The sequence below is a fragment of the Bos mutus genome, chromosome 2 (assembly GCF_027580195.1).
Source record: "Bos mutus isolate GX-2022 chromosome 2, NWIPB_WYAK_1.1, whole genome shotgun sequence".
NCBI classification, from domain to species: domain Eukaryota; kingdom Metazoa; phylum Chordata; class Mammalia; order Artiodactyla; family Bovidae; genus Bos; species Bos mutus.
Window position 1 is genome coordinate 22,197,389 of NC_091618.1, and position 25,036 is coordinate 22,222,424.

At 40.5% G+C, this 25,036-nt stretch overlaps 1 protein-coding gene across 1 annotated transcript in view; it reads right to left on the reverse strand.

Annotated features, from left to right (window-relative positions):
- The window catches only part of NYAP2 (neuronal tyrosine-phosphorylated phosphoinositide-3-kinase adaptor 2), a 307,287-nt gene that overhangs the window by 169,360 nt on the left and 112,891 nt on the right, over positions 1-25,036 (reverse strand). Inside the window, exon 2 of the mRNA XM_070379977.1 lies at positions 9,072-9,373. Coding sequence (XP_070236078.1) covers positions 9,072-9,373 — 302 coding nt within the window. The remainder of the gene's footprint in view (positions 1-9,071; positions 9,374-25,036) is intronic.

The window sequence follows — 25,036 nt, forward strand, 5'->3', positions numbered from 1 at the left end:
GAAATTCCATGGACAGAGGAGTGTAGTGGGCTACAGTCCATAGGATCATAAACAGTCAGACATGACTGAAGAGACTGAGCACGCACACACTGAAAAGGACAGCAAGGTTGCTGAGGATCTGCTCTTCTCCAGGCTGTAAGCTATGTGCTTTGCCAATGAATTTTACCCCACTTTTTCTGCCCAATAATTTAGTAAAATGGATTCTTTTTCTATCGCTACAATAACAGATTATCACAAATACAGCAGCTTGAAAATCAGTACCCCTCTATTAACTCTTGGTTCTATACATCAGAAGTCTGGATGTGGCCGGGCTTCCTTCATAGCTCAGTTGTAAATAATCCACCTGCAATGCAGGAGACCCTGGGTTGATTCCTGGGTCAGGAGGATCCACTGGAGAAGGGATAGGCTACCCACTCCAGTATTCTTAGGCTTCCCTTGTGGCTCAGCTGGTAAAGAATCTGTCTGCAATGCAGAAGACCTGAGTTTGATCCCTGGGTTGGGAATATCCACTGGAGAAGGGAAAGGCTACCCACTCCAGTATTCTGGCCTGGAGAATTCCATGGACTGTATAGTCCATGGGGTCTCAAAGAGTAGGACATGACTGAGTGACTTTCACTTTCACTGGGCATGACTGGAACCTGGCCATGGAACCCTTCTGGAACCCAGAAGATTGGGATCTCTGTTCAGGTCCCACTAGCTGAAATCGAGGTGGCAGCCAGGCTACATTTTTGGAGATTCTAGAAGAAACTCTACTTCTAAGCTGAGTATTGTTGTTGGTGGAATTCAGATCCTGTAGTTATAGAACTGAAGTCCCTGTTTCCTTGCTGGCTTTTAGCCAGAGACTACGCTCAGTTGTTAGAGACCACCCGCATTCCTTGACTTTAAAGACCCTGATGCTAGGAAAGATTGAGGGCAGGAAGAGAAGAGGATGACAGAGGATGAGGTGATTAGATGGCATCATCAACTCAATGGACATGAGTTTGAGCAAACTCTGGGAGATAGTAAAGGACTGGGAAGCCTCGCATGCTGCAGACCATGGGCTTGCAAAGACTCAGAAACGACTAGGTGACTGAACAACAACAAACAACAACACACTCCTTGCCACACAGCCCCCTAATCTTAAGGCCACCAATGGTATGAAAGTTCCAGGGAATATCCAAGGTGAGTATACGAGGGAGTGGAGAATCCTGGATAAAAATCTTGGACAAGATTCTATCCACCGCCTAAGACCAATATTGCTATTCCCATTGTACAGATGAGAAAACTGTGTCTGTGAGAGAGAGTGTATTACTTGTTGGCAGCACTGATATGAAACCAATGTCTGTTTCCCTATGAAGCCCATATTTTTCTAATATTTCATGCTGAGTCATAAAAGGCACAGTCTAATTTTTATAAATATCTTGTAAGGATTAGAAATCTGGGCTAGTCACTGAGAAAAGCAAAACCAAGTTTATGGCTGGCTCTGACTGGGGCTTAATCAAGTTCCCAAACTGGAATTCTGACCTGGAAAATTTGTAAATTCCCCAACATAAATATTACATTCAACTTGTTTCTCCTCTCCCCTCAAATGCCTATAGATTGCCTACAAAGCTGTACATTGGTACAAAATCAAATACAGGCATCTTTAAATTGTTAGCACTGAACAATGAAAGAACAGCAAATATTCTTTGTAGGACAAAAACACATTATTAAAATGTGCTAAACTGTTTCTTCCAGAGTTAAACAACTAATTACACAGATGATGCTCACGTGGCTGTCATGCCAGATTTTCTGTTTTCTAGAAAATATTCCTGTAAATCAGTGCTGAGAAACTTGTATGCAAGTCAAGAAGCAACAGTTAGAACCGGACACAAGAGTTTGAGCGAGCTTTGGGAGATGGTGAAGGACAGGGGGGTTACAAAGAATTGGACACGACTGAGTAACTGAACGACAACAACAACAGATCAGTGCTTGCCTCATGGTGTAAATAGAGGGAAATAGGCTGAGCTAGAGAATTGGAAACAAAATTGGTTGTAAGTAACATGAAGGAAGAGCTCCGCATGTGGCAATAGTGGTAAAGAACCTGCCTGCAAATGCACGAGACATAACAGACACAGGTTCAATCCCTGGGTCAGGAAGATCCTCTGGAAGAGGGCATGGCATCCCATTCCAGTGTTCTTGCCTGGAGAATCCCATGGACAGAGGAGTCTAGTGGGCTTACATTCCATGGGGTTGCAGAGTCGAACACAACTGAAGTGACTGAGCACATACAAAGAACATAAAGGAAAGGACCATTTCTATTTTGTTCACTGCTGGATTTCCCTACAACCAAGTAGACACTCAAAGAATTGGCAGAATAAAGAAAGAAAGGAAAAGCAACATTGCTGAAGATTGTCATCTATTTTGGTAATCTTGAAAGAGGGATTTGCATTTCTTTTTTTTTAAGGCAGTGACCCTATAATGAATTTAGTCTTCCTTTGGTTCTGGCTCAACCTCACAGTTCAAGTTTTTGAGGACATGTTGTGATTCCAAATGTTTCTGCATGTATTCCAAATTCTGATTCATAGACATGACTCTAACAAATATATCTAGAAGGTAATATCAGAAACCAGGAGAACCATCCTAATTCATTGTCTTCTGAAGATAATCATGAAGCAATATAATAAACTAAGTGTTGACAATTACTTGAAAGAAGAATTTAAAACAAAAGAAAGTTAAGAACATTTAGTTTTGAAGGTGTGTGAGAAATGGTGAAGAGGGTTAAGAAGAACAGACTTCCAGTAAGTCCTAGGGATGGAATGTACAGCATAGTGACTACAGTTAATAATACTGTATTGCATACTTAAAAGCTGCTAAGAGAATAAATTCTAAAAGTTCTTGTCACCAAAAAGTAGGTAATATGTATGGTGATGGATGCTAACTAGATTTATCGTGGTGATCATTATGCAACATATCCAAATATTCAATCAATATGTTGTACAGCCAAAACTAACATAATGCGTGCATGCTCAGTTGCTTCAGTTGTATCTGATTCTTTGCGACCTTATGGACTGTAGGCCACCAGGCTCCTCTGTCCATGGAATTTTCCAGGTAAGAATGCTGGAATAGGTGGCCATGCCCTCCTCCAAAGGATCTTCCTGACCCAGGGATCGAACCCATGTCTCTTAACATTGCCTGCATTGGCAGTCTGATTCTTTTCCACTAGCTCCATCTGGGAAGCACCAACTAACATAATGGTATACCTTAATTATACTTCAAAAAAAGAATACTTAAGTTTTTTAATGGAGTCTAAAGTATAGAAATACTTGATTTAATAAAAATATGTTTTCTTCATTACACTAAACATATTAATGTCATGCTATTATGAAGAGTTTATACAACCAGAAAATATTTCTCTGTTTATTTGGGTCATTGTGTAAAAATTTTAAGCCTAACATATAAGATATGTGTGTATGGCTTTTCCTTTCCTGTCTTACATATTTATTAATTTATTTGATTTTACTGGAGTGTAGTTGATTTACAATGTTGTGTTAATTTCGGGTGTAAAGTGATTCAGTGATGCACATACATATATTCACTCTTTTTTGGATTCTTTTCTCATGTAAGTTATCAGAGAATATTGAGTAGAGTTTCCTGTGCTATATAGAGATCCTTGTTGGTTATCTACCATACATATAGTAGTGTGTATATGTTCATCCCAAACTCATGTTATCCCTCCCCCACATACATTTCCCCATCATTAACCATAGTTTGTTTCTGATGTCTTTAAGTCTGTTTCTGTTTGTAAACTATATGTCAATAAAAACGAAAAGATGGACAAATTCTTAGAAAGGTACAACCTTCCAAGATTGAAACAGGAAGAAATAGAAAATATGAACAGACCAATAACAGGTACTGAAACTGAAACAGTGATTTAAAAACTTCCAGCTAACAAAAGTCCAGGTCCAGATGGCTTTACAGGTGAATTCTCTCAAACATTTAGAGAAGACTTAACACCTATCTTTCTAAAATTTTCCCCAAAAAAAATTGCAGAAGAAGGAACACTCCCAAGGTCATTCTGCAAGGACACTATCACCCTGATGTCAAAACCAGAAGAAGATATCACAAAAAAGAAAAGTACAGACCAAGATGAGGGCTTCTCTAGTGGCTCAGATGGTAAAGAGTTTGTGTGCAATTAAGGAGACGGGGGTTCAAGCCCTGGATCAGGAAGATCCCCTGGAGAAGAGAATGGCAACCCACTCCAGTATTCTTGCCTGGAGAACTCCATGGACAGAGGAGCCTGGCAGGCTATAATCCATGGGGTCAAAAAGAGTTGGACATGACTGAGTGACTAACATTTTGATCACTGATGAATGTAGATGCAAAATTCTCTAGAAAATACTAGCAAACTGAATCTAACAAAACATTAAAAGTATCATACAATGCAATCAAGTGGGACTTATCCAAGGAATACAAGGATTCTTCAATATCTGCAAATCAGTGAGAGACAGCACAGTAACAAACTGAAAAATAAAAACCATATGATCATCTCAACAGATGTGAAAGAAGTTTTTGATAAAATTCAACACCCATTGATAATAAAATCTCTTCAGAAAGTGGGCAAAGAGGGAGCCAACCTCTGTATTTCTCCTATTTATTTTTAATATATGTGCTATGGGAAGATCTTCTGCAGAAGAGAATGGCAACCTACTCCAGTACTCTTGCCTGGAGAATCCCAAGGACAGAGAAGCCTGGCAGGCTACAGTTCACAAGGTTGGAAAGAGTCAGATACCCCTGAAGAAACTTAGCATGTGTGCACATGAAACCAAAATTTCATGTTATACTGGCCCGTTAAGAAGTCAATTCAGTTCAGTTCAGTTCAGTTAATAAGTGTAAGTACACATTTAAAATCATATGAACTTACGTTTGCATAGCATTTTCTTTTTACCATGCACAGTTGTGGGCATTAGCCAACTGTATGGTCATAAGGCTGTGAGAGGGGCAGGGTATGATTAGTTTTCAGTGCCTCATCATCATTTTAAAGGTGAAGAAACAGTCTCATTAGATCACTGTCTCAAAGTCAATGTTTGCTTGTAGATTCTAAGCACAGTCTCTTTTGCCTGCACCACAGAGCATCTCTGCAAATGACTCTATTAAGAAATGAAATACGTGTTGACCTGAGCAATGGGAATGGAGAATGTGAGTTTGCACAATTACTGCTCTTTCCTGCATCCTACAGATGTAGTTGTCAGGTCTCTCATCCTTTCTAGTTAGCTCCTTTTGCTTCGTCTAATCTTTCCTCAAACTCAGCAGGTATTACACTGAAGCAATAGAAAGAGCAATTAAAATATCTATTGCATATTTATGGTCAATTTATCTTCTCTACTGTATACATTTTGAAATGTATCATTATGAAAGATCTTAAAATAGAATTGCAAATATATATTTTCAGTATGACACAATTATGATTTTTTAAAGCTAAATTATACTTTTCCTGGTATGTGATTTTTTTGTTTGTGTTCATCATTAAACTATTTCTTTCCTACTCTGAAAGCTGTTTTGCTACAAGGCCATTTCCTTTTTACTTTTATCCTCAGGGAAGTCATAATCCCTGACTTAAATAGAAGCTGGTTACCATGGAAATCATTCTAATGCCCCAGAATCAATATTTTGACTTTGCTGACATTTAATGTAAAAAGAAAAGACAAACTAAGATTTATAAAAGTCACTCTTCATCTTTGTTATAATTCTTAAAGCCAGAAAAACTGTAAAGAAAACATATGCTCCATAATGAAGTCCAGTTAACTCACAATTATAAAGAGTTGAGGATTCATAAAAGAACAATCTACATAGTTACATAATTTTCACTTTGAGTACACACATATGAATACATGCATTTGGACTCAAGATTTTTCTCCCATCTTTGAACTGAGCTCTGATTCTCTCCTGTTATTGAAGTCATACCTTGGTAAAAGAGATTTGAATATATCCAGTTCTGCAGTTGCCTTTTGATTAAGTGCTCCAAAGAGAAGCTGAAATTTGCATTGAAAAATCACTCTTCTATAAAAGTTGACCATTTCTGCACTGAATCTTAATAGTCCTTCTGGTCCATTGACCATCCTCAAAGAGGCACTACAGCTGAAGGCTCTTTAACCACCCTAGAAGTCCTTTTGAGGAGAGATGTTGAACTTGAACTTAGTGTTTAATAAGCCTTACGGACCATAAGGTAGTTTTCCAAGTCTGAGATAAGCTTTTGCTACTGCTTTAATTTACTCACTGTCTTCTCTTCTGCCTCAGAAGTAATAAAGATAACAGACTTCCTGTCTTCTCTTTGATAATGAGCTATTTAGAGCCTTAAATCTTGATATGGTGAAGGGATCTGAGAGACTTATGAGTTTCTCTATCTCAGGATTTAGCTACCTGAAGCATTTCAAATGAATGGCAATCAGTTCTGTCTTTAAGACAATTGAATCACCACTCAAATATTTCTTCTGTGGGGCAATCATAATTTTCCACATGACCACTCTGAAGACCCCAAGCTCCCCTCCCCAGGGAGGGGACTATTTTGAGATGTGTATGTTACACTGCTTCCATGGGTATTTCCAGCACTGTTACCTCACCTGATAACACACCCTTTTACTGGCTGCTCACCTAGTCTGATTCCTTTTCGCTTCCCCTTCCAATGGTTCTTTTATCCCCCTTTATTCTTGAATCGTTTTAGATTACATTCAGGCCCTCATCATTCAGAGACCATTGTTCTAAATCATAATCTGCTTTTGAAAACAATGCAATGTAATTGATTATGTAGTTTTCTGCCAGTACAAGTAAGAAGAGGTGACTTCTGGAAATAACCTCATAGACTATAAAGAGAAACAAAAGGCACCATGTATCAATATCAGGGAAAACTTAGGAGCAATATTTAAAATTTATAAAACACAGATCTCTAGAGCCTTTTAGTTTATTAACACTATCTCTAAAACATCTGTGAGTTACAAGTTGAAGGACATACTGATGACCTTGAATCATGAGAAAAAAAGACTCAGAATTCAAATCTGTTTCAAGGTGGAGGAACAAAAGAGTTACACAAATAGACACCCCCTCACACCCACACACACACACACACACACACACACACACACACAACCCTTCATTGCAGTGTGATTGATTACAGCAGAACAGTCTGGAACCAATCTGGTGTGTTGAGTATTAGCCACTCCGTCGTGTCTGACTCTGAGGCCCCATGGGCTGTAGCCTGCCAGGCTCCTATGTCCATGGAATTCTTCAGGCAAGAATACTGGAGTGGGTTGCCATTCCCTTCTCCAGGGGATCTTCCTGACCCAGGGATTAAACCCAGGTCTCCTGCATTGCAGGCAGATTCTTTACCATCTGAGCCACCAGAGAAGCCCAACTAAGACTTCATCAAAGATAACAATTGCACAAAGTACCATGATGTTCATGCCCTTCCTTAAAACCAGCGTTTCCCAGCAAACTGAATGCCATGGAAAATAATCACAAGAAAACAAGTGAAAATACAAAGCACAAAACTATGCACTAGGATTTCAATTTTGTAAATATGCACAAATGCATATTATTTACACATATAATCTCACACACATACCCACAATTGTGATGTATTTCTGACTATATATGAAGTAGAAGAAACTGAGCCTAAGTGGAGATTTTCCCTGAAGAAAGTATGGATTAGCTCAATCTCCAGGCATTTATTTGTATTCTTCAATATTCTCTGAAGCTTTTGCTTTTTGGCTACATATGCCGTTGGATACTGATACAGGTGAAAGGTAAGATGAAGATGTTAGAAGTGATGGAATATGCTTCGTGGGTAACCATACCGTAGGCTAGGTTTACATTTCTGTGGGAGGATTAGACCACAAGATGAGGGAGTTTTTGTGAAGGACAGGGGAGCCTAAGTGACAAAGAAACCTGCCCAGTTAAGGAAAGGACCAGCTGGCGTCCACTCTTTGTTGCAAGCTACTGGGAAACTTGGAATACCAGGTGCTCACGTGAGCCACTGGGGAAGAATGTCAGGGACAGGCAGGCTAAGAGAAAGACCATGGGACCTGGAGGAAACATGCTCTCAAGCCAGTCCTGTCAGCACTGGATGCCCTGAAGCATCTTCCACAACTCACACAACAATCTGAATGCACCTGTATCAAAACTCACTTGGGACTACTCGCCCTGCAAGGGACTCTCGGGGAAATTTCAGGAAAGCTGAAACTGACTTATTCAAGCAAGGCTAAAGTACCAGTGAGATCTGGGGTTAATCTGACCTAATTTATAATTATAGACCAACAAAGAGACTAAGATATATTTGATTTATGTACTTCATGGCTGAGAAAAAAATGTAGATATGGTAAAAACAGAAGACAGGGATTGAAGTAGAGGCTACAAATGTACACACATACATGCATAAATTCAAATTTACTGGAAGTACACCAAAATGATTAAGAAATGATTATTTCTAAAGATGATTACGATTTTTCTTTTTTATATTTTCTGGCATTACAAAGCCCCCCATTATGATTTCATGATGCGTCCAATTGTGCTAAGTTGCTCAGTCATGTCCCACACTTTTACAACCCTATGGACTGCAGTCTGCCAGGCTCCTCTGTCCAGGGGATGGATTCTCCAGGCAAGAATACTGGAGTGAGTTGCCATTCCCTCCTCCAGGGGATCTTCCCTACCCAGGGATCCAACCTGCCTCTCACCTCCCCTGCAATGGCAGGTGAGTTCTTTACCACTAGCACCACCTGGGAATCTCATAATACTTCTATAATTATACAAGTAATAGGAATAAAAGCAAGAAAATATAGATTTTAGATATACTTCTAGGCAAAATAATTTCCTAATGATTCAAAGCCCCTTAAAGGGGGCTAGAAAACACATCCTTTTCAGGTGATATAAATTAAATATATTGTGGGAGGTGTCATTTGGCAACACTGCAATGAACAGCCATTGCCCCTGGATTCTTCTTTTCTAAGACTTAAGGTGGAGGAGACAAGATCATGTGACCCAGGCAAATGCTGGTGGATATGCGGGCCTGGACACTTGGTGTGAAGCCTCTTTCTAGGTGAAATGGGCCTGGCTGGTTTTACCTTCAGTCCGCTCGGGGCCTTTCCCGCTCTTACTGGCCGCCGTACTGTTGACCGTCTCAGATGACGTGCTCAGCTTGGTACTGGGGTCCCGCTTGGGCTTGGGGGGTGGTTGTCTCCGGGAGCCACAGCTGCTGTCGTCGTCTGTGCCCCCGACCGAATGCAGCGACTGCGACCTGACGGAGAAGCCACTGGAGCAAGGGTGGGGCAGCCGGTCCTGGGGCGCAGGCATTGTCATGAATCCCATGCGGAAGTGTTTGCCCACGTAAGTTCCTTCGTGGCCTCGCCCCACTTCTCCACCTATGCTGTAAGAGAAAGAGGAAACCAGTGCCAGGTGAGCCAGGATGGGCAAGGTCATGGGCACAGGTGTATCTATAACTGATGACAGTTCACGTTTTAGCTTGAGACTGGTGAAGAAACATTTCCAACAGTGTGAATATATTCTATACTTTAGCATTCAATATGATGTTAAAGCATGATTTAACCGTTATCAGAAATTCTGCTATACTGGTATTCAGATACTCAAAAATTGGAATCCAAAAAAAAAAAGCCCCAAAGTACCACATAGAACATTTCATCTTCAATTGTCTTTCTTTACTTTCAGGTAAATCTTGTTAGACACTTCAGTTCAGTTCAGTCGTTCAGTCCTGTCTGACTCTTTGCGACCCCATGAATTGCAGCATGCCAGGCCTCCCTGTCCATCACCAACTCCTGGAGTTCACTCAGACTCATGTCCATCAAATCAATGATGTCATCCAGCCATCTCATCCTCTGTCGTCCCCTTTTCCTCCTGCCCCCAATCCCTCCCAGCATCAGAGTCTTTTCCAATGAGTCAACACTTCGCATGAGGTGGCCAGAGTATTGGAGTTTCAGTTTTAGCATCAGTCTTTCCAAAGAACACCTAGACAGCATATTAAAAAACAGAGACACTACTTTGCCAACAAAGGTCCATCTAGTCAAGGCTATGGTTTTTCCAGTAGTCATGTATGGATGTGAGACTTGGACTATAAAGAAAGCTGAGCACAGAAGAACTGATGTTTTTGAACTGTGGTGTTGGAGAAGTCTCTTGAGAGTCCCTTGGACTGCAAGGAGATCCAACCATTCCATCCTAAAGGAGATCAGTCCTGGGTGTTCATTGGAAGGACTGATGTTGAAGCTAAAACTCCAGTACTTTGGCCACCTGATGCGAAGAGCTAACTCATTGGAAAAGACCCTGATGCTAGGAAAGACTGAGGGCAGGAGAAGGGGACAACAGAGGATGAGATGGTTGGATGGCATCACCGACTCAACGGACATGAGTTTGGGTAAAGTCAGGAGTTGGTGATGGACAGAGAGGCCTGGCATACTACAGTCCATGTGGTCGCAAAGAGTCGGATATGACTGAGCAACTGAACTGAACTGAGATCTTGCCAGTGGCTTAAAAAGGAAACAAGAATCTGTGACAATGACTCGCAGACTGCTTTTTCAGAAAAATTTTCTTGGGGTATAGTCGATTTAAAATGTTATGCTGGTTTTAGATGTGCAGCAAAGTTAATCAGTTATGCATAAACATATATCCATTCTTTTTTAAGATTCACTTCCCATAAGGCCATTATAGAGTACTGAGTTGAGTTCCCTGTGCTGTACAATAGGTCCTTATTAGTTATCTATTTTATATATACTTGGAGAAGGAAATGCCAACCCACTCCAATATTCTTGCTTGGAGAATTCCATGGACAGTAGAGCCTGGCAGGCTGCAGTCCATGGGGTTGCAAAGAGTTGGACACAACTGAGCGATTTTCACTCACTTCACTTATATATACTAGTACATATATGTTGTTGACTGACACATGACTGAGGTTGAGAGGGCAGCAACTGAACTTCTTTTCTACTTCGCAAGCTCATCCCTACTTTTACCTAGTTAGCATAAAGGGAAAAACAAAACAAACAGCAACCACAAAGGGGGTTCTGTTAGGAATACAAGGGGGGAGAGAGACAGGAATGGGTGAAGAAGCGAAGGAAGGAAGGAGGAAAAGAAGGAAGAAAGAAAGAAAGGGTGGGGAAATACTTGCTTAAATCAGTAAAATAATGGTCAATCTCTCTTCAGTTTCCAGAATCCTTTGGTTACACTAGTAACTTATTTCTACTAATAAATTAGTAGAGCAGCCAGGAGCAGCTGGGAGGAGCTACCCCACACCCAAGCTCAGGGGCGGCAGCCAAGAGGAGCTATCCCATGTCCAAGGTAAGGAGCAGCAGCTGCGTTTTGCTGGAGCAGCCATGAAGAGATACCCCACATCCAAGGTAAGAGAAATCCAAGTAAGACAGTAAGCACTGAGAGAGGGCATCAGAGGGCAGACAGACTAAAACCACAATCACAGACAACTAGCCAATCTGATCACATGGACCACAGCTTGTCTAACTCAATAAAAATAAGCCAGGCCATGTGGGGCCACCCAAGATGGACTGGTCATGGTGGAGAGGTCTGATAGAATGTGGTCCACTGGAGAAGGGAATGGCAAACCACTTCAGTATTCTTGGCTTGAGAACCCCATAAACAGTATGAAAAGGCAAAAAGATAGGACACTGAAAGATGAACTCCCCAGGTCGGTAGATGCCCAAAAGGCTACTGGAGATCAGTGGAGAAATAACTCCAGAAAGAATGAAGGGATGGAGCCAAAGCAAAAACAACACCCAGTTGTGGGTGTCACTGGTGATAGAAGCAAGATCTGATGCTGTAAAGAGCAATATTGCATAGGAACCTGGAATGTTAGGTCCATGAATCAAGGCAAATTGGAAGTGGTCAAACAGGAGATGCCAAGAGTGAACGTCGACATTCTAGGAATCAGTGAACTAAGATGGATTGGAATGGGTGAATTTAACTCAGATGACCATTATATCTACTACTATGAGCAAGAATCCATTAGAAGAAATGGAGTAGCCATCACAGTCAACAAAAGAGTCTGAAATGCAGTACTTGTGTGCAGTCTCAAAAATGAAAGAATGATCTCTGTTCGTTTCCAAGGAAAACCATTCAATATCACTGTAATTCAAGTCTACGCCCTGACCAGTAATGCTAAAGAAGCTGAAGTTGAATGGTTCTATGAAGACGTACAAGACCTTTTAGAACTAACACCAAAAAAACGTGTCCTTTTCATTATAAGGGACTAGAATACAAAAAAGGAGGAAGTCAAGAGATACCTGGAGTAACAGGCAAATGTCGCCTTGGTATACAGAATGAAGCAGGGCAAAGGCTAACAGAGTTTTGCCAAGAGAACACACTGGTCATAGCAAACACCCTCTTCCAACAACACAAGAGAAGACTCTACACGTGGACATCACCAGATGGTCAACACCGAAATCACTGATCATATTCTTTGCAGCCAGAGATGAAGACTGTCTATACAGTCAGCAAAAAGAAGACTGGGAGCTAACTGTGGCTCCGATCATGAACTCCTTATTGCCAAATTCAGACTTAAATTGAAGAAAGTGGGGAAAACCACTAGACCATTCAGGTATGAACTAAATAAAATCCCTTATGATTATACAGTGGAAGTGAGAAATAGATTTAAGGGACTAGATCTGGTTTGTGACATTGTACAGGAGACAGGGATCAAGACCATCTCCATGGAAAAGAAGTGCAAAAAAGCTAAATGGCTGTCTGGGGAGGCCTTACAAATAGCTGTGAAAGAAGGGAAGCAAAAAGCAAAGGAGAAAAGGAAATAAACCCATTTGAATGCAGAGTCCCAAAGAATAGCAAGGAGAGATAAGAAAGCCTTTCTCAGTGATCAATGAGAAATAGAGGAAAACAATAGAATAGGAAAGACTAGAGATCTCTTCAAGAAAATTAGAGATACCAAGGGAAATTTTCATGCAAAGATGGGCTCGATAAAGGACAGAAATGGTATGGACCTAACAGAAGCAGTAGATATTAAGAAGAGGTGGCAGGAGTACACAGAAGACTGTACAAAAAAGATCTTCACGACCCAAATAATCATGATGATGTGATCACTCACCTAGAGCCAGACATCCTGGAATGTGAAGTCAAGTGGGCCTTAGGAAGTTTCACTATGAACAAAGCTAGTGGAGGTGATGGAATTCCAGTTGAGCTATTTAAAATCCTAAAAGATGATGCTGTGAAAGTGCTTCACTCAATCTGCCAGCAAATTTGGAAAACTCAGCAGTGGCCACAGGACTGGAAAAGGTCAGTTTTCATTCCAAACCCAATGAAAGGCAATGCCAAAGAATGCTCAAACTACTGCACAATTGCACTCATCTCACACGCTAGTAAAGTAATGCTCAGAATTCTCCAAGCTAGGCTTCAGCAATACATGAACCATGAACTTTCAGATGTTCAAGCTGGTTTTAGAAAAGGCAGAGGAACCAGAGATCAAATTGCCAACATTCGCTGGATCATCAAAAAAGCAAGAGAATTCCAGAAAAACATCTATTTTTGCTTTATTGATGATACCAAAGCCTTTGACTGTGTGGATCACAACAAACTGTGGGAAATTCTTCAAGAGATGGGAATACCAGACCACCTGACCTGCATCTTGAGAAACCTTTATGCAAGTCATGAAGCAATAGTTAGAACTGGACATGGAACAACAGACTGGTTCCAAATAGGAAAAGGAATTCATCAAGGCTGTATATTGTTACCCTGCTTATTTAAATTATATGCAGAGTACATCATAAGAAATGCTGGGCTGGATGAAGCACAAGCTGGAATCAAGATTGCCAGGAGAAATATCAATAACCTCAGATATGCATATAACACCACTCTTATGGCAGAAAGTGAAGAAGAACTAAAGAGCTTCTTGATGAAAGTGAAAGAGGAGAGTGAAAACGTTGGCTTAAAACTCAACATTCAGACAATGACGATCATGGCATCTGGTCCCATCACTTCATGGGAAATAGATGGGGAAACAGTGGCTGACTTTATTTTGGGGGGCTCCAAAATCACTGCAGATGGTGATTGCAACCATGAAATTAAAAGACGCTTACTCCTTGGAGGGAAAGTTATGACCAACCTAGGCAGCATATTAAAATGCAGAGACATTACTTTGTCAACGAAGGTCCGTCTAGTCAAGGCTATGGTTTTTCCAGTCACGTAAGGATGTGAGAGTTGGACTATAAAGAAAGCTGAGCACCGAAGATTGATGCTTTTGAAATGTGGTGCTGGAGAAGACTGTTGAGAGTCCCTTGGACTGCAAGGAGATCCAACCAGTCCATCCTAAAGGAGATCATTCCTGAGTGTTCATTGGAAGGACTGATATTGTATCTGAAACTCCAATACTTTGGCCACCTGATGCAAAAGCTGACTCGTTTGAGAAGACCTTGATGCTGGGAAAGATTGAGGGCAGGTGCAGAAGGGGACAACAGAGGATGAGATGGTTGGATGGCATCACCGACTCAATGGAAATGGGTTTAGGTGGGCTCTGGGAGTTTGTGATGGACAGGGAGGCCTGGTGTGCTGTGGTTCATGGGGTCGCAAAGAGTCAGACACGACTGAGTGACTGAACTGAAATTAACTGAACTAATGAATTAGCCACACTGAATAAAATAAAGCGATGAAGTTGAAATCTCATCCAATTCTGGAACAGTTCTAAATACTTCATAAATATCCAAAGTATGAGAGGTATCCAAATGTAAGTTTCTTAAGTTTCACATAGGAATGTTTGAAAAAAAATTTTAAATTCATAAGAAATCTCTCTCAGTTTGAAGCTCAACTTATCATAGAGAAAATGACCCTTAGGCCTTTTTCTATGCTATTAAGTAATGTTAACTCTTTTATGAACAGAAAGGACATGAATGTCAATGTGAATTTTTAAAAGATGCTTTTCTAGAGTTTTTCCCATTTATGGTCATTCATCAATAGAGGGAATAAAATGAAGCACTGTTAGAAATATTTAATTTTCTTAGACATGTATGAAGTATAAAAAGTATCTTTGAGCATATGAATTTTGGAAGCCTCTTGAATCTACCTTTCCAAACATGTTTATTTATGCCTTTTAAAAATTTATTTCTTTAAATTTCATTTAGTTTTTCATTTATCCTGGCTGTGCCATGTGGCATGCAGAATCTTATTTCTCTCACCAGGAATCAAGCTCCTGTCCCTCGCAGTGGAAGTTACAGTCTTAACCACTGGACCACCAGGGAAGTCCTAATTTTAATTTTAGTTGTCTCTTCATTGTATCTTTCACGACTCTAAGGTTTGTCATACATTTTAATTCCAGTAGGAACAATAATGGTAAATGAGCCTTTTTTCCATCTTCAATGAAGCAGTTATGACAGTTATATGACCCTTGAGAATAGAGCCAGAAAGGATCCAACTAGTACATGTGACTCTGATTCTGGCATTTAATTCTGATCAGTTTGCTATTTAATCAAAAATGTTTTTTATATTTATTTCATATTTTTCTGAGTATTTTGAGTTGATAAACTCTAGACATACTGTCTTTGCAAAACAAAATAAAGGAACTTCAGTGTACTGTCTGGAGCAGTTGATATCTAGAAACATGAATGAAATCGAGCAAATGATTAGGTGGCAGTTTTCACATCATAGTGGTCAGTCTCCTAAATCCATTCAGTGTCCTCATGCATTTCATATTCTGGGCTTTCTTCTAGAATGTCAGTCAAAAAATAAGTGAGAATAAATTCAAATGGAACAGTTTGTGCAAAATCAGTAAGAATTTAAGGCAGAAGTGGTAGAGGGTGGACCAGGGTGTGATGGAATGGGAAGGTTTATCATTGATTTGTGATGATTGTGACCTTAATCTTTCTCATGGAAGACGAAACATTTGATCTCATCTAACTTTGCCTCAATCATTCTATGCATCCTTTCCTTACCTCCACTGCCATATCACTGAACAAAAGGTACTTTGAGGATTTATTTAGACAGTCATTCCCAGGAACATATCCACGTGAGGGGATTTATGCATGTGTGAATGCACACAGGCATTTATGAGAGTGTTACTAGGAATAATTGTATCAGCAATTTCTCTGTTACTTTTGACCTAAATAGCTCAAAACCTAAATACGTACCTTTCCCAGACAGATAATTAGCTCTGCTGCTTCATTTCAAAATGTTCAAAACCTTTTTCAGCATAGTACAGTTTTCTCTCTCTATTCTTTTGTTCGTATATGTCATGTATACACGCAGAGACACACACGCATACACACAAATACACATACACACTAACAACTTTTCCGAAGAGAAATTCAGTGTATGCTTTAAACAATGGTAGGTCTCAGGTGAAACTTCATTTGACCAGGCTGTAAATGCAGGATGAAGATATGGGGCTAAGATAAGTCTGATAGAAAGGCCATTATCCAAGGCTAAAATTGAGCGGTAAAAGTTATGGTACATTTAGGTTCAAGAGACCAGCGAAGATAATTCAGATCAGATCAGATCAGATCAGTTGCTCAGTCGTGTCCGACTCTTTGCGACCCCATGAATCGCAGCACACCAGGCCTCCCTGTCCATCACCAACTCCCGGAGTTCACTGAGACTCACATCCATCGAGTCAGTGATGTCATCCAGCCATCTCATCCTCTGTCGTCCCCTTCTCCTCTTGCCCCCAATCCCTCCCAGCATCAGAGTGTTTTCCAATGAGTCACCTCTTCGCATGAGGTGACCAAAGTATTGGAGTTTCAGCTTTAGCATCATTCCTTCCAAAGAAATCCCAGGGCTGATCTCCTTCAGAGTGGACTGGTTGGATCTCCTTGCAGTCCAAGGCTATGGAATATAACATACAACTAACTCCTGAATGTATGAGAGTTCTATGTGTAGTTTTTAAGATGTGCAAATATTTAGACCCATACTGACAACTACTGAATCATATTTGTTTAATCAGTATCTCTGTAGCCAATGAACCAAATTCTGTAGCCAATAATTTCTTAAAAACTATATCCAGATATCTCTGATGTAGTCAATCCAGAGACCCCCAGCAATATTAAGAACAATACTTAAAGATATTTATGACAGATGTCTGTTAGTTAGAAACAGGGAGAGAGACACATGTATCAGAAATCAGGCAAGGATGACTTGCCAGAGACCAGGGAAAATATCACAGATAAGACAAGCTACCATGCATTAGTAAGATCTCGTTAGGTTATCCTGAAGTAACAAATAATCCCCAATTCTTAGTCATTTTTAACTAAGTTGTTTTTAACAACACAGGTTTATTTTTTGCTTGTATTCATTGGGTTGGCTGTGCATGAGCTGTGGCTCTGCTCCACATGTCTTCTTCATTCTAGGAACTAACCCCCACTAGGATATGTTCTCATGGCAGAAAGGGAAAAACACTCACTGAACCACACAGTTGGGCTCCAAAATCACTGCAGATGGTGCCTGAAGCCATGAAATTAAGACACTTGCTCCTTGGAAGAAAAGTTATGACCAATCTAGGCAGCATATTGCAAAACAGAGACATTACTTTGTCAACAAAGGTCTATCTAGTCAAAGCTATGGTTTTTCCAGTAGTCATGTATGGATGTGAGAGTTGGACTCTAAAGAACACTGAGTGCCAAAAAATTGATGTTTTTTGAACTGTGGTGCTGGAGAAGACTCTTGAGAGTCTCTTGGACTACAAGGAGATCAAACCAGTCCATCCTAAAGGAAATCAGTCCTGAATATTCATTGGAAGGACTGTTGCTAAAGCTGAAACTCCAATACTTTGGCCACCTGATGTGAAGAACTGACTCATTTGAAAAGACCTGATGCTAGCAAAGAGTAAAGGCGGGAGGAGAAGGGGACGACAGAGGATGAGATGGCTGGATAGCATCACCAACTCAATGGACATGAGTTTGAGTAAACTCCGGGAGTTGGTGATTGACAAGGAGGCCCGGCATGCTGCAGTCCATGGGGTCGCAAAGAGTCAGACACAACTGAGCGGCTGAACTGGAACTGAACCACACGATGTCTCTCAAAGCTTCTGCTCAGATGGGGTATAGATATCATGAACTCACATTCATTGGCTAAAACCACAAGCTTGATGTTGATGGGTGAGGACTGAATCTGCCCAACAGGAAAACACCGCAAATTACATGACCATACGTGGGGATGTATAATCCTCTCCGAGGTAGAGGGCCAAGCGCTGGTACAGCACCTGTGGTATATGACTCTGAGATCTGTCTTTAAGAGGAGACTTGATGTTAGGAATTAAGGTAGCTGACAACCAGCAACCCATTGAGGGGTTTTCTGTTTCTTATCCCCATAATTCTGGTCTCTACTGAGTTAGAAGTCCTGGTCTTCAAAGAAGGCACACTCTTTCTAGACGACACAGCAAGGATCTCATGGAACATCAAAGCTGCCTCCTAAGTAATTTGAGCTCTCTTTGTATACTGGCCAGCAGGCAAAAAACCAGGGTATCCATTACGGAAGAGATCATGGACCCTAATCAATAGGAGAAGGTGCACGTACTCTTACAAGATGGGGCAGAGAGAAAAATGTGTGGGACATCCCTGGATATTCCCGTGCCCAGTATGGTTTTGAAAGGGCACGTGCAGCAACCTAGCAAGAGAAGGTTTTGTTTACCAGACATCCAAACCTCTCATTAAATTTGTTTCACTACTAAGTGAGTGACAGAGACCAGCAGAGGTATTAGCTGTGTGAGAGTAAGGTGAATTTAGAATAAGTGTGGGAGGAGGGAGATAATGAGAATTAATTGCAGCCCCTATATGAACTGAATGGGGTTCCCAGGGGCACTAATAGTAAAGAACCTGCTGGAGGAGGAGACATAGGAGATGCAGGTTCAATCCCTGGGTTGGGAAGATCCCCTGGAAGGCATGGCAACCTATTCCAGTATTCTTGCCTAGAAATTCCCATAAACAGAGGAGCCTGGCAGGCTACAGTCCATAGGGTTGTAAAGAGCTGGACACAACTGAAGTGACTTGGCATGCATTTGAACTGGAAGGAAGGAACCTATAGCTGATCATACCAACTGTTCCCTTGTAAGTTTCCCTTAAGGAAGAGTCCAATGGGAGCCATGAAAGAGCTCGTCCCCAGATCTGCAGAACAGCATCTGCTGAGCATAAGAGCTCAATTGTGGCAGCCATGAAATTTCTCCATGGACAGTGGTTAGCTGCCAGCCACCAGCCACAGAGTCTTCAAATCAGCTGCAGCATTTAGGTCAAGGCCACTTTGCCCATGGAAAGCTCCTGGCTAATGCTTGAGCATGATGAGGTATGGGACTTGGCTATTTCTGCCTAGTGTGGGAGTCCTTGTGTCTGAGTTCTCCCATAGGGCTGGCTGAGCCTGCCCCATAGGTGCACCATGATCTGAGGCTCTTCCTATCCAATTATCTTTCCTTGCCCCTCTCCTTTCACAGGTGTGATGCTGCACTGTGACCCGAGGCCTTCCTTCCTTTTCCTGTTCCCTTCTTATCCCAGGCATCCTCCTCAATAAATCTCTTATTCTAAATTCCATCTGTCTTTGTGTCTGCATGCTGGAGGGCATGAACTGACATACTTGGGAACAATCATATAATCTCTGACATTTGGAAACCAAAGAAGGAGGAAAGAGAAAGCCTAAAAACAGAAGTGAGACCCCAGAAATAAGAAATGCACATGAAAATAGGGTAGACTCTTGCCTCAGACTGAGCATTTAAATGCTGGTTAGGGAAGTAAGAACCAACTCCAATACAGGAATACTTGGCTTGAAGTGAAAGTTATGTGGGCTGAAGAAGGCAGAGTCTTTTTGCAGTGAGACTCTAGCGCTCAAGATAGACTAGGCCTGACACATCTAATGTTATAAAAATACAAATAAGTTTCATAACACTGAATTTAAACAAGTACACTTTTCTCACACAATGAAGGTGATGTTGCCAGATCTAATTGTCTGTTGGTTAGTTTTTCTATTATAAAATAATTAAATAAATAAAGCACTACTTAAATCAATGGAGGTTATTTTCCTAGAAGTGTGTATAAAATATGTGTAAACTTCTCCAAACAAGTTATTGGCTTATGAACAGGCTGGACATGTGCTCTGGAATCACTGAGTTGTGGTTTGTGTCCTCAGCTCCATCATTTAGCACCTCTCTTTAGGCTACTGATCCCAAAGACTATTTCCTTAAGAGATGAATAGTAGTACTGGCCCCATGGAATTATTATCAGGTTAACTTGAAATGCTACACTGAAGCATTTACCACAGAGTCTGACATATAATAAGCTTCCCTGGGAGCTCAGCTGGTAAAACATCTGCCTGCAATGCAGGAGACTCCAGTTCGATTTCTGGGCCAGGAAGTTCCCCTGGAGAAGGGACAGGCTATCCACTCCAATATTCTTGGGCTTCCCTCATGGTTCAGAGAGTAAAGAATCCTCCTGCAATGTGGGAGACACGGGTTCAATCCTTGTGTTGGAAGATCCCCTGGAGGAGGGCATGGCAACCCATTCCAGTACTCTTACCTGGAGAATCCCCATGGACAGACAGCCTGACAGGATATCTCTATGGGGTTGTAAAGAGTCAGACACAGATGAGCGACTAAGCACAGCACTGACATATAATATGCAGTCAATAATTTTAACTTTGCAATTCCTTGTTTTAAGTCCAGTCTTCCAGAATTTTGTTTATGGGATCATCATTTGCAGTGTTAGCCTACATCTCTAAAAAGTGTATGGTACCACACATCCTCAACAAAACTTCACACAAAGTCAAAACAGAATCTTACATTTAACTCAAAATTATCTAGCCTTTTTCTTCAATACTTTGCTTTGATTTTTTAAAGTACCTGTTGATCAAGACTGACAAAGAAAGGTACAAAACAGGAACTTTAAAACTGCTTTGACAACACTGTTCAACAGAGATTGTTACTTGTCTTGCTGTTTTCTTGAAAATCCATCAGCATTAATGTTTTCTATCTCCTTCTGAGAAGTGCCTCTTTTCAGAGATGAAAACACAACCTCTGAGAAGGGTGAGCTGCTAAGGTGAGATGTCAACTCTAAGAGTGACAGAGATATTGCTTCTCTGGGTAGTTTTGAAGCAAACATGCCAATAGCTCATAATAGAGTCTTCCTGGGAACCACTGGAAAAAAATAGAACCCTAGCTCATATGTTTATCCTCTTTCAAGCATATCTAGGAAGTTGGGATGCAAACTCAGGGGTTACCTAAGAGTTTGCTTGCTTGGATTTTTTTTTGGGAGGGAGTAACAGTTCTGTGAAAAGTGTTGTAGTAAAGAGTTAGTTGCTCAGCCGTGTCTGACTCTTTGTGATCCTACGGACTATAGCCCGCCAGACTCCTCTGTTGATGGAATTCTCCTGGCAGGAATCCTGGCGTGGATAGTCATTCCCTTCTCCAGGGGATCTTCCTGACCCAGGGTGCTGGTGGCTCAGATGGTAAGAAATATGCCAGCAATGCAGGAGACACGGGTTTGATCCCTGGGTTGGGAAGTTGGGAAGATCCCTTAGAAAAGGGAATGCCTACCCACTCCAGTATTCTTGCCTAGAGAATTCTATGGACAGAGGAGCCTTTTGGCGGGGATGGGGGGTGGGGTGGCTGGAGAGCTACAGTCCATAGAGTCACAAAGAGTCAAACAGTCCTGTGAAGCTAAGCTCAAAAATCCATCTCTGACCCTGATGCACAATCCAGTGTATTTATACCTTTGCAAAATTCTGAACCACCTGGAATTTTTTCTGTTGATTTTTTAAGATGATTTGATTATATTAGGGAGAAGGGAAATTAAATCATAAAATAAATGGCAAAAGTCTGAAAGGGAAATGAAGACTGTATCTTTAAAGGAGATAATAAAACTTGCCTGTGGGCAAGTTGACCACTGTTATCTGCTAACTATTCAAATCTCTCATGTTAGGCATTTTACAATGAATGAATAGAAGGAAATTAATGTTTTATTCAATAAAATAATTAATTAAAAAGTTTGTATTTCATGCTATCTTCCTCTTACTTTCTCCACAGCTACATGGGGCCAAAAGCTATTGACCCTCTGCTGCCCCATGAGTCCCCACTATCTCACTCGCCAGGGGGCTCCTGCTCTAGAACTTGTCATTCAACCCCTCAGCAATGGCCTCTTGTAGGCATCATTTCCCACTAAAACAACCTGAGCTTATGAAAAATTAGATATAGAAAGAACCAAGAGATTGGTATGTTATACTTTTCTCTCTTCTGACAGCAATATGCCCCAACCCATAGTTAGACTTTTAAGAGAAAGCATGATTCATTACATTTTCTACAATTTTTGATGGATGGAAATTGTCATACAATTCATCTTCACAGTCCCATTAATCCTTGATGAGTGCAAGTGGCTCTTCACATTCACTCCTCTCAAGCTTCATGCAGGCAAGAGTCTTGTCTTCTCGCTCACTGCTATAAACACCATCATATTACAAGTGCTCAAACATTCATGTTTTATGAAGGAAAACATTAAGAAAGGAAGTAAGTCCACTCTGGGGAGAGAGAGGGATGGCTTAGAGGATTTCCTGAACATTTGTCATCTGTGCCTCCCTGGGATTCATTCTCTCTACTCCTGGCAATGGTAACTCCTATGTGGAGATCAGTCTTCTTCCTCTCAGTCTAACATGTTACTCAGCCAATCAACCACTAGATCCCTGTGGCCACTGTGACTATTGTGGAGACTGGAAAATTCCTCAAGTTGGTTGAACTACAGTAAACCCAGGTACTGTGTAGCAGCTCAAACGTGCCTCAACCCTCTTGCCAGTACAAAGGGAGACTAGTGGAATCAGGTCTGTGTCATTGTAGACCTGGATCTAAATATGTCTGCAGCTAGATCAGGTGGCTCAGTGGTAAAGAATCTCCCTGCCAGTGCAGGAGACACAGGTTTGACCCTTGGGTTGGGAAGATCTCTTGGAGGAAGAAATGGCAACCCATTCCAGTTTTCTTGTCTGGAAAATCCCATGGACAGAGGAACTGGTGGGCTTCAGTTCATGGGGTCACAAAGAGTTAGACATGACTGAGCACACACACAGAGGTCAGGTGTAAGACCAATTTTGGACAAAATGGTGTTAGAATGAGTCTCAGTGTCCTTCTAGTATCTTCTCTGTTACATTCACCCTGATGATGACCCTTTCTCCTGTAGAATTGCTAGTTTGAGGTCTATAGTTCATGGGGTCGCAAAGAATCAGATACCTGACCACATAGATCAATCCTAGGACTCATCAGTTTTGTCAAATACTAAATTCCCTTTTGTTAAAGCCCAGTATAGTTGGGTTTTCTGGCACTTACATTGTAATGCAGTTCTAAATGAACCATTACAATGTAGCAATTACTAAATAAATGTTAGTGGGGGCTAACATCTCAGAAATGTAGTTGCTCTCAGGAAAGGACCAGGAATGATACAAGGCAGGAAATTAATGTGTCATTTTTATTTATTGCTTGAAAATATGCTTTCTATTTAACAATATAAGTGGAAGTAGTTAACTACTGAATATGTTTGCCCTAAATGTATGGTTTTACTCATGCAGTACACTTTGATGTGGAAACTGGGCTCCAGTACCATCAAACCGTGTTCATATTTTCTTCCAAATTGTTCACTCACCATTACCATTAATGTCTTCCCTGAGCCCAAGTTGCTTATTCAGAGCCATAATATGTGGATTTCTTGCCTTAGGCTCAAACAGTCATTTTCACCACTTCATATCCTCAGTGATATCTGTTTCCTACTTTCGTGCTACACTAATATCTTAACTCTCTCACATTTTTTTCCAGACATCAATTTCCTTGTGTCTGGCTGTTTATTGATGCTTCTCGGGTCTTAAGATCAAGTGTTAAAAATGGGATCATTATATATCTTTTTATTACCTGCTGTGGTGACTTATAAAGGCAAAACAAAATGATAGGAAACAAAGAAACCTGTCCCAAAAAGAAGAGATAAAGTTTCTATTAACTTCAGATGTTATATTTAAAACTGATATACTTAAGCAACAATTGTATTATTTCTCCATACTAAAAGATATTTTAACTCTGCCTAAAATTTGGTATCTCAGAAAGAATATTAAATGTGTAATCAACCATTGACTAGCTATCTAATTTTAGAAGGGCGACGCATACTTTCTGAACCTCCATTACCTTTATTTTTAGGGAGGTATGAAATACTTTCCAGAGTTATTATAAGTTAAAAAAGATCAAATATGTCAAAGACACCTAGCAAGGTACCCTGTATAAGTTGAGTACATTTCCACTATTTGGCACCATAAAAGAAAAAATACTTCAAGAGTAAAAATACATGTTGCTTATTTCTCCAAGGGGGCTTTGGCAATAATCATCAGGCAATATACTTCAAAGACCAAATCAGGGGGAAGGGGAAGATCCTGCTTGAAAATGGAAAAGTAATAAAAATAAATAATCTATATTTTCTGTCATAATTATAAGTTAGGTATCATACAGAGTTCAGCAGATCTTTTGAATGGATTTTATGGTTATTTCTGTAAAAAAATATGATAACTCAAGATTTTTCTGAAAGTTAGGGCTTAAGGTAGTCATGGCAAGTGAGTTATGCTTGCAAAACAAATATGTCATTATTTATCATAAGTGTTTATTGCCAAGAGTTTGAAGGTGATATTGTGGCCCATTGATTTGTCATAAAGTGAAGAACTTAGAATGGGGAGTAGAGAGATTTTTTTAAACTTTATCAACATTCTTATTATTCACTTCTGAGGTTCTAAAAGGACAGAACTGAAATCTACTGCTTATTAAAGGTATAACAAATTCTGTGGAGCATCTTTAAGAGACTTATTTTTACTTGAAACATGACAAGTGCTTTTAAGATTAACATATGCTATTATCTATGGTACTTTGAAATCTAAAATTAAAACAGTCCTTATTCCTATACACAAATGAGACTTCTCTACTCTTTAAAGTGTCATGGCTTGAATAAGAGTGTATGGAAAATTCAAATCAAATCATGATATTCAGATTCAACTTAGAATATAGTTTATAGAAGTTCACAATGTGGGAGATCTTTTCCAAAAATTCAACTGAAGAAGGGGAGGTTCTGGAAAATATATGTTTTATTTGTATCCT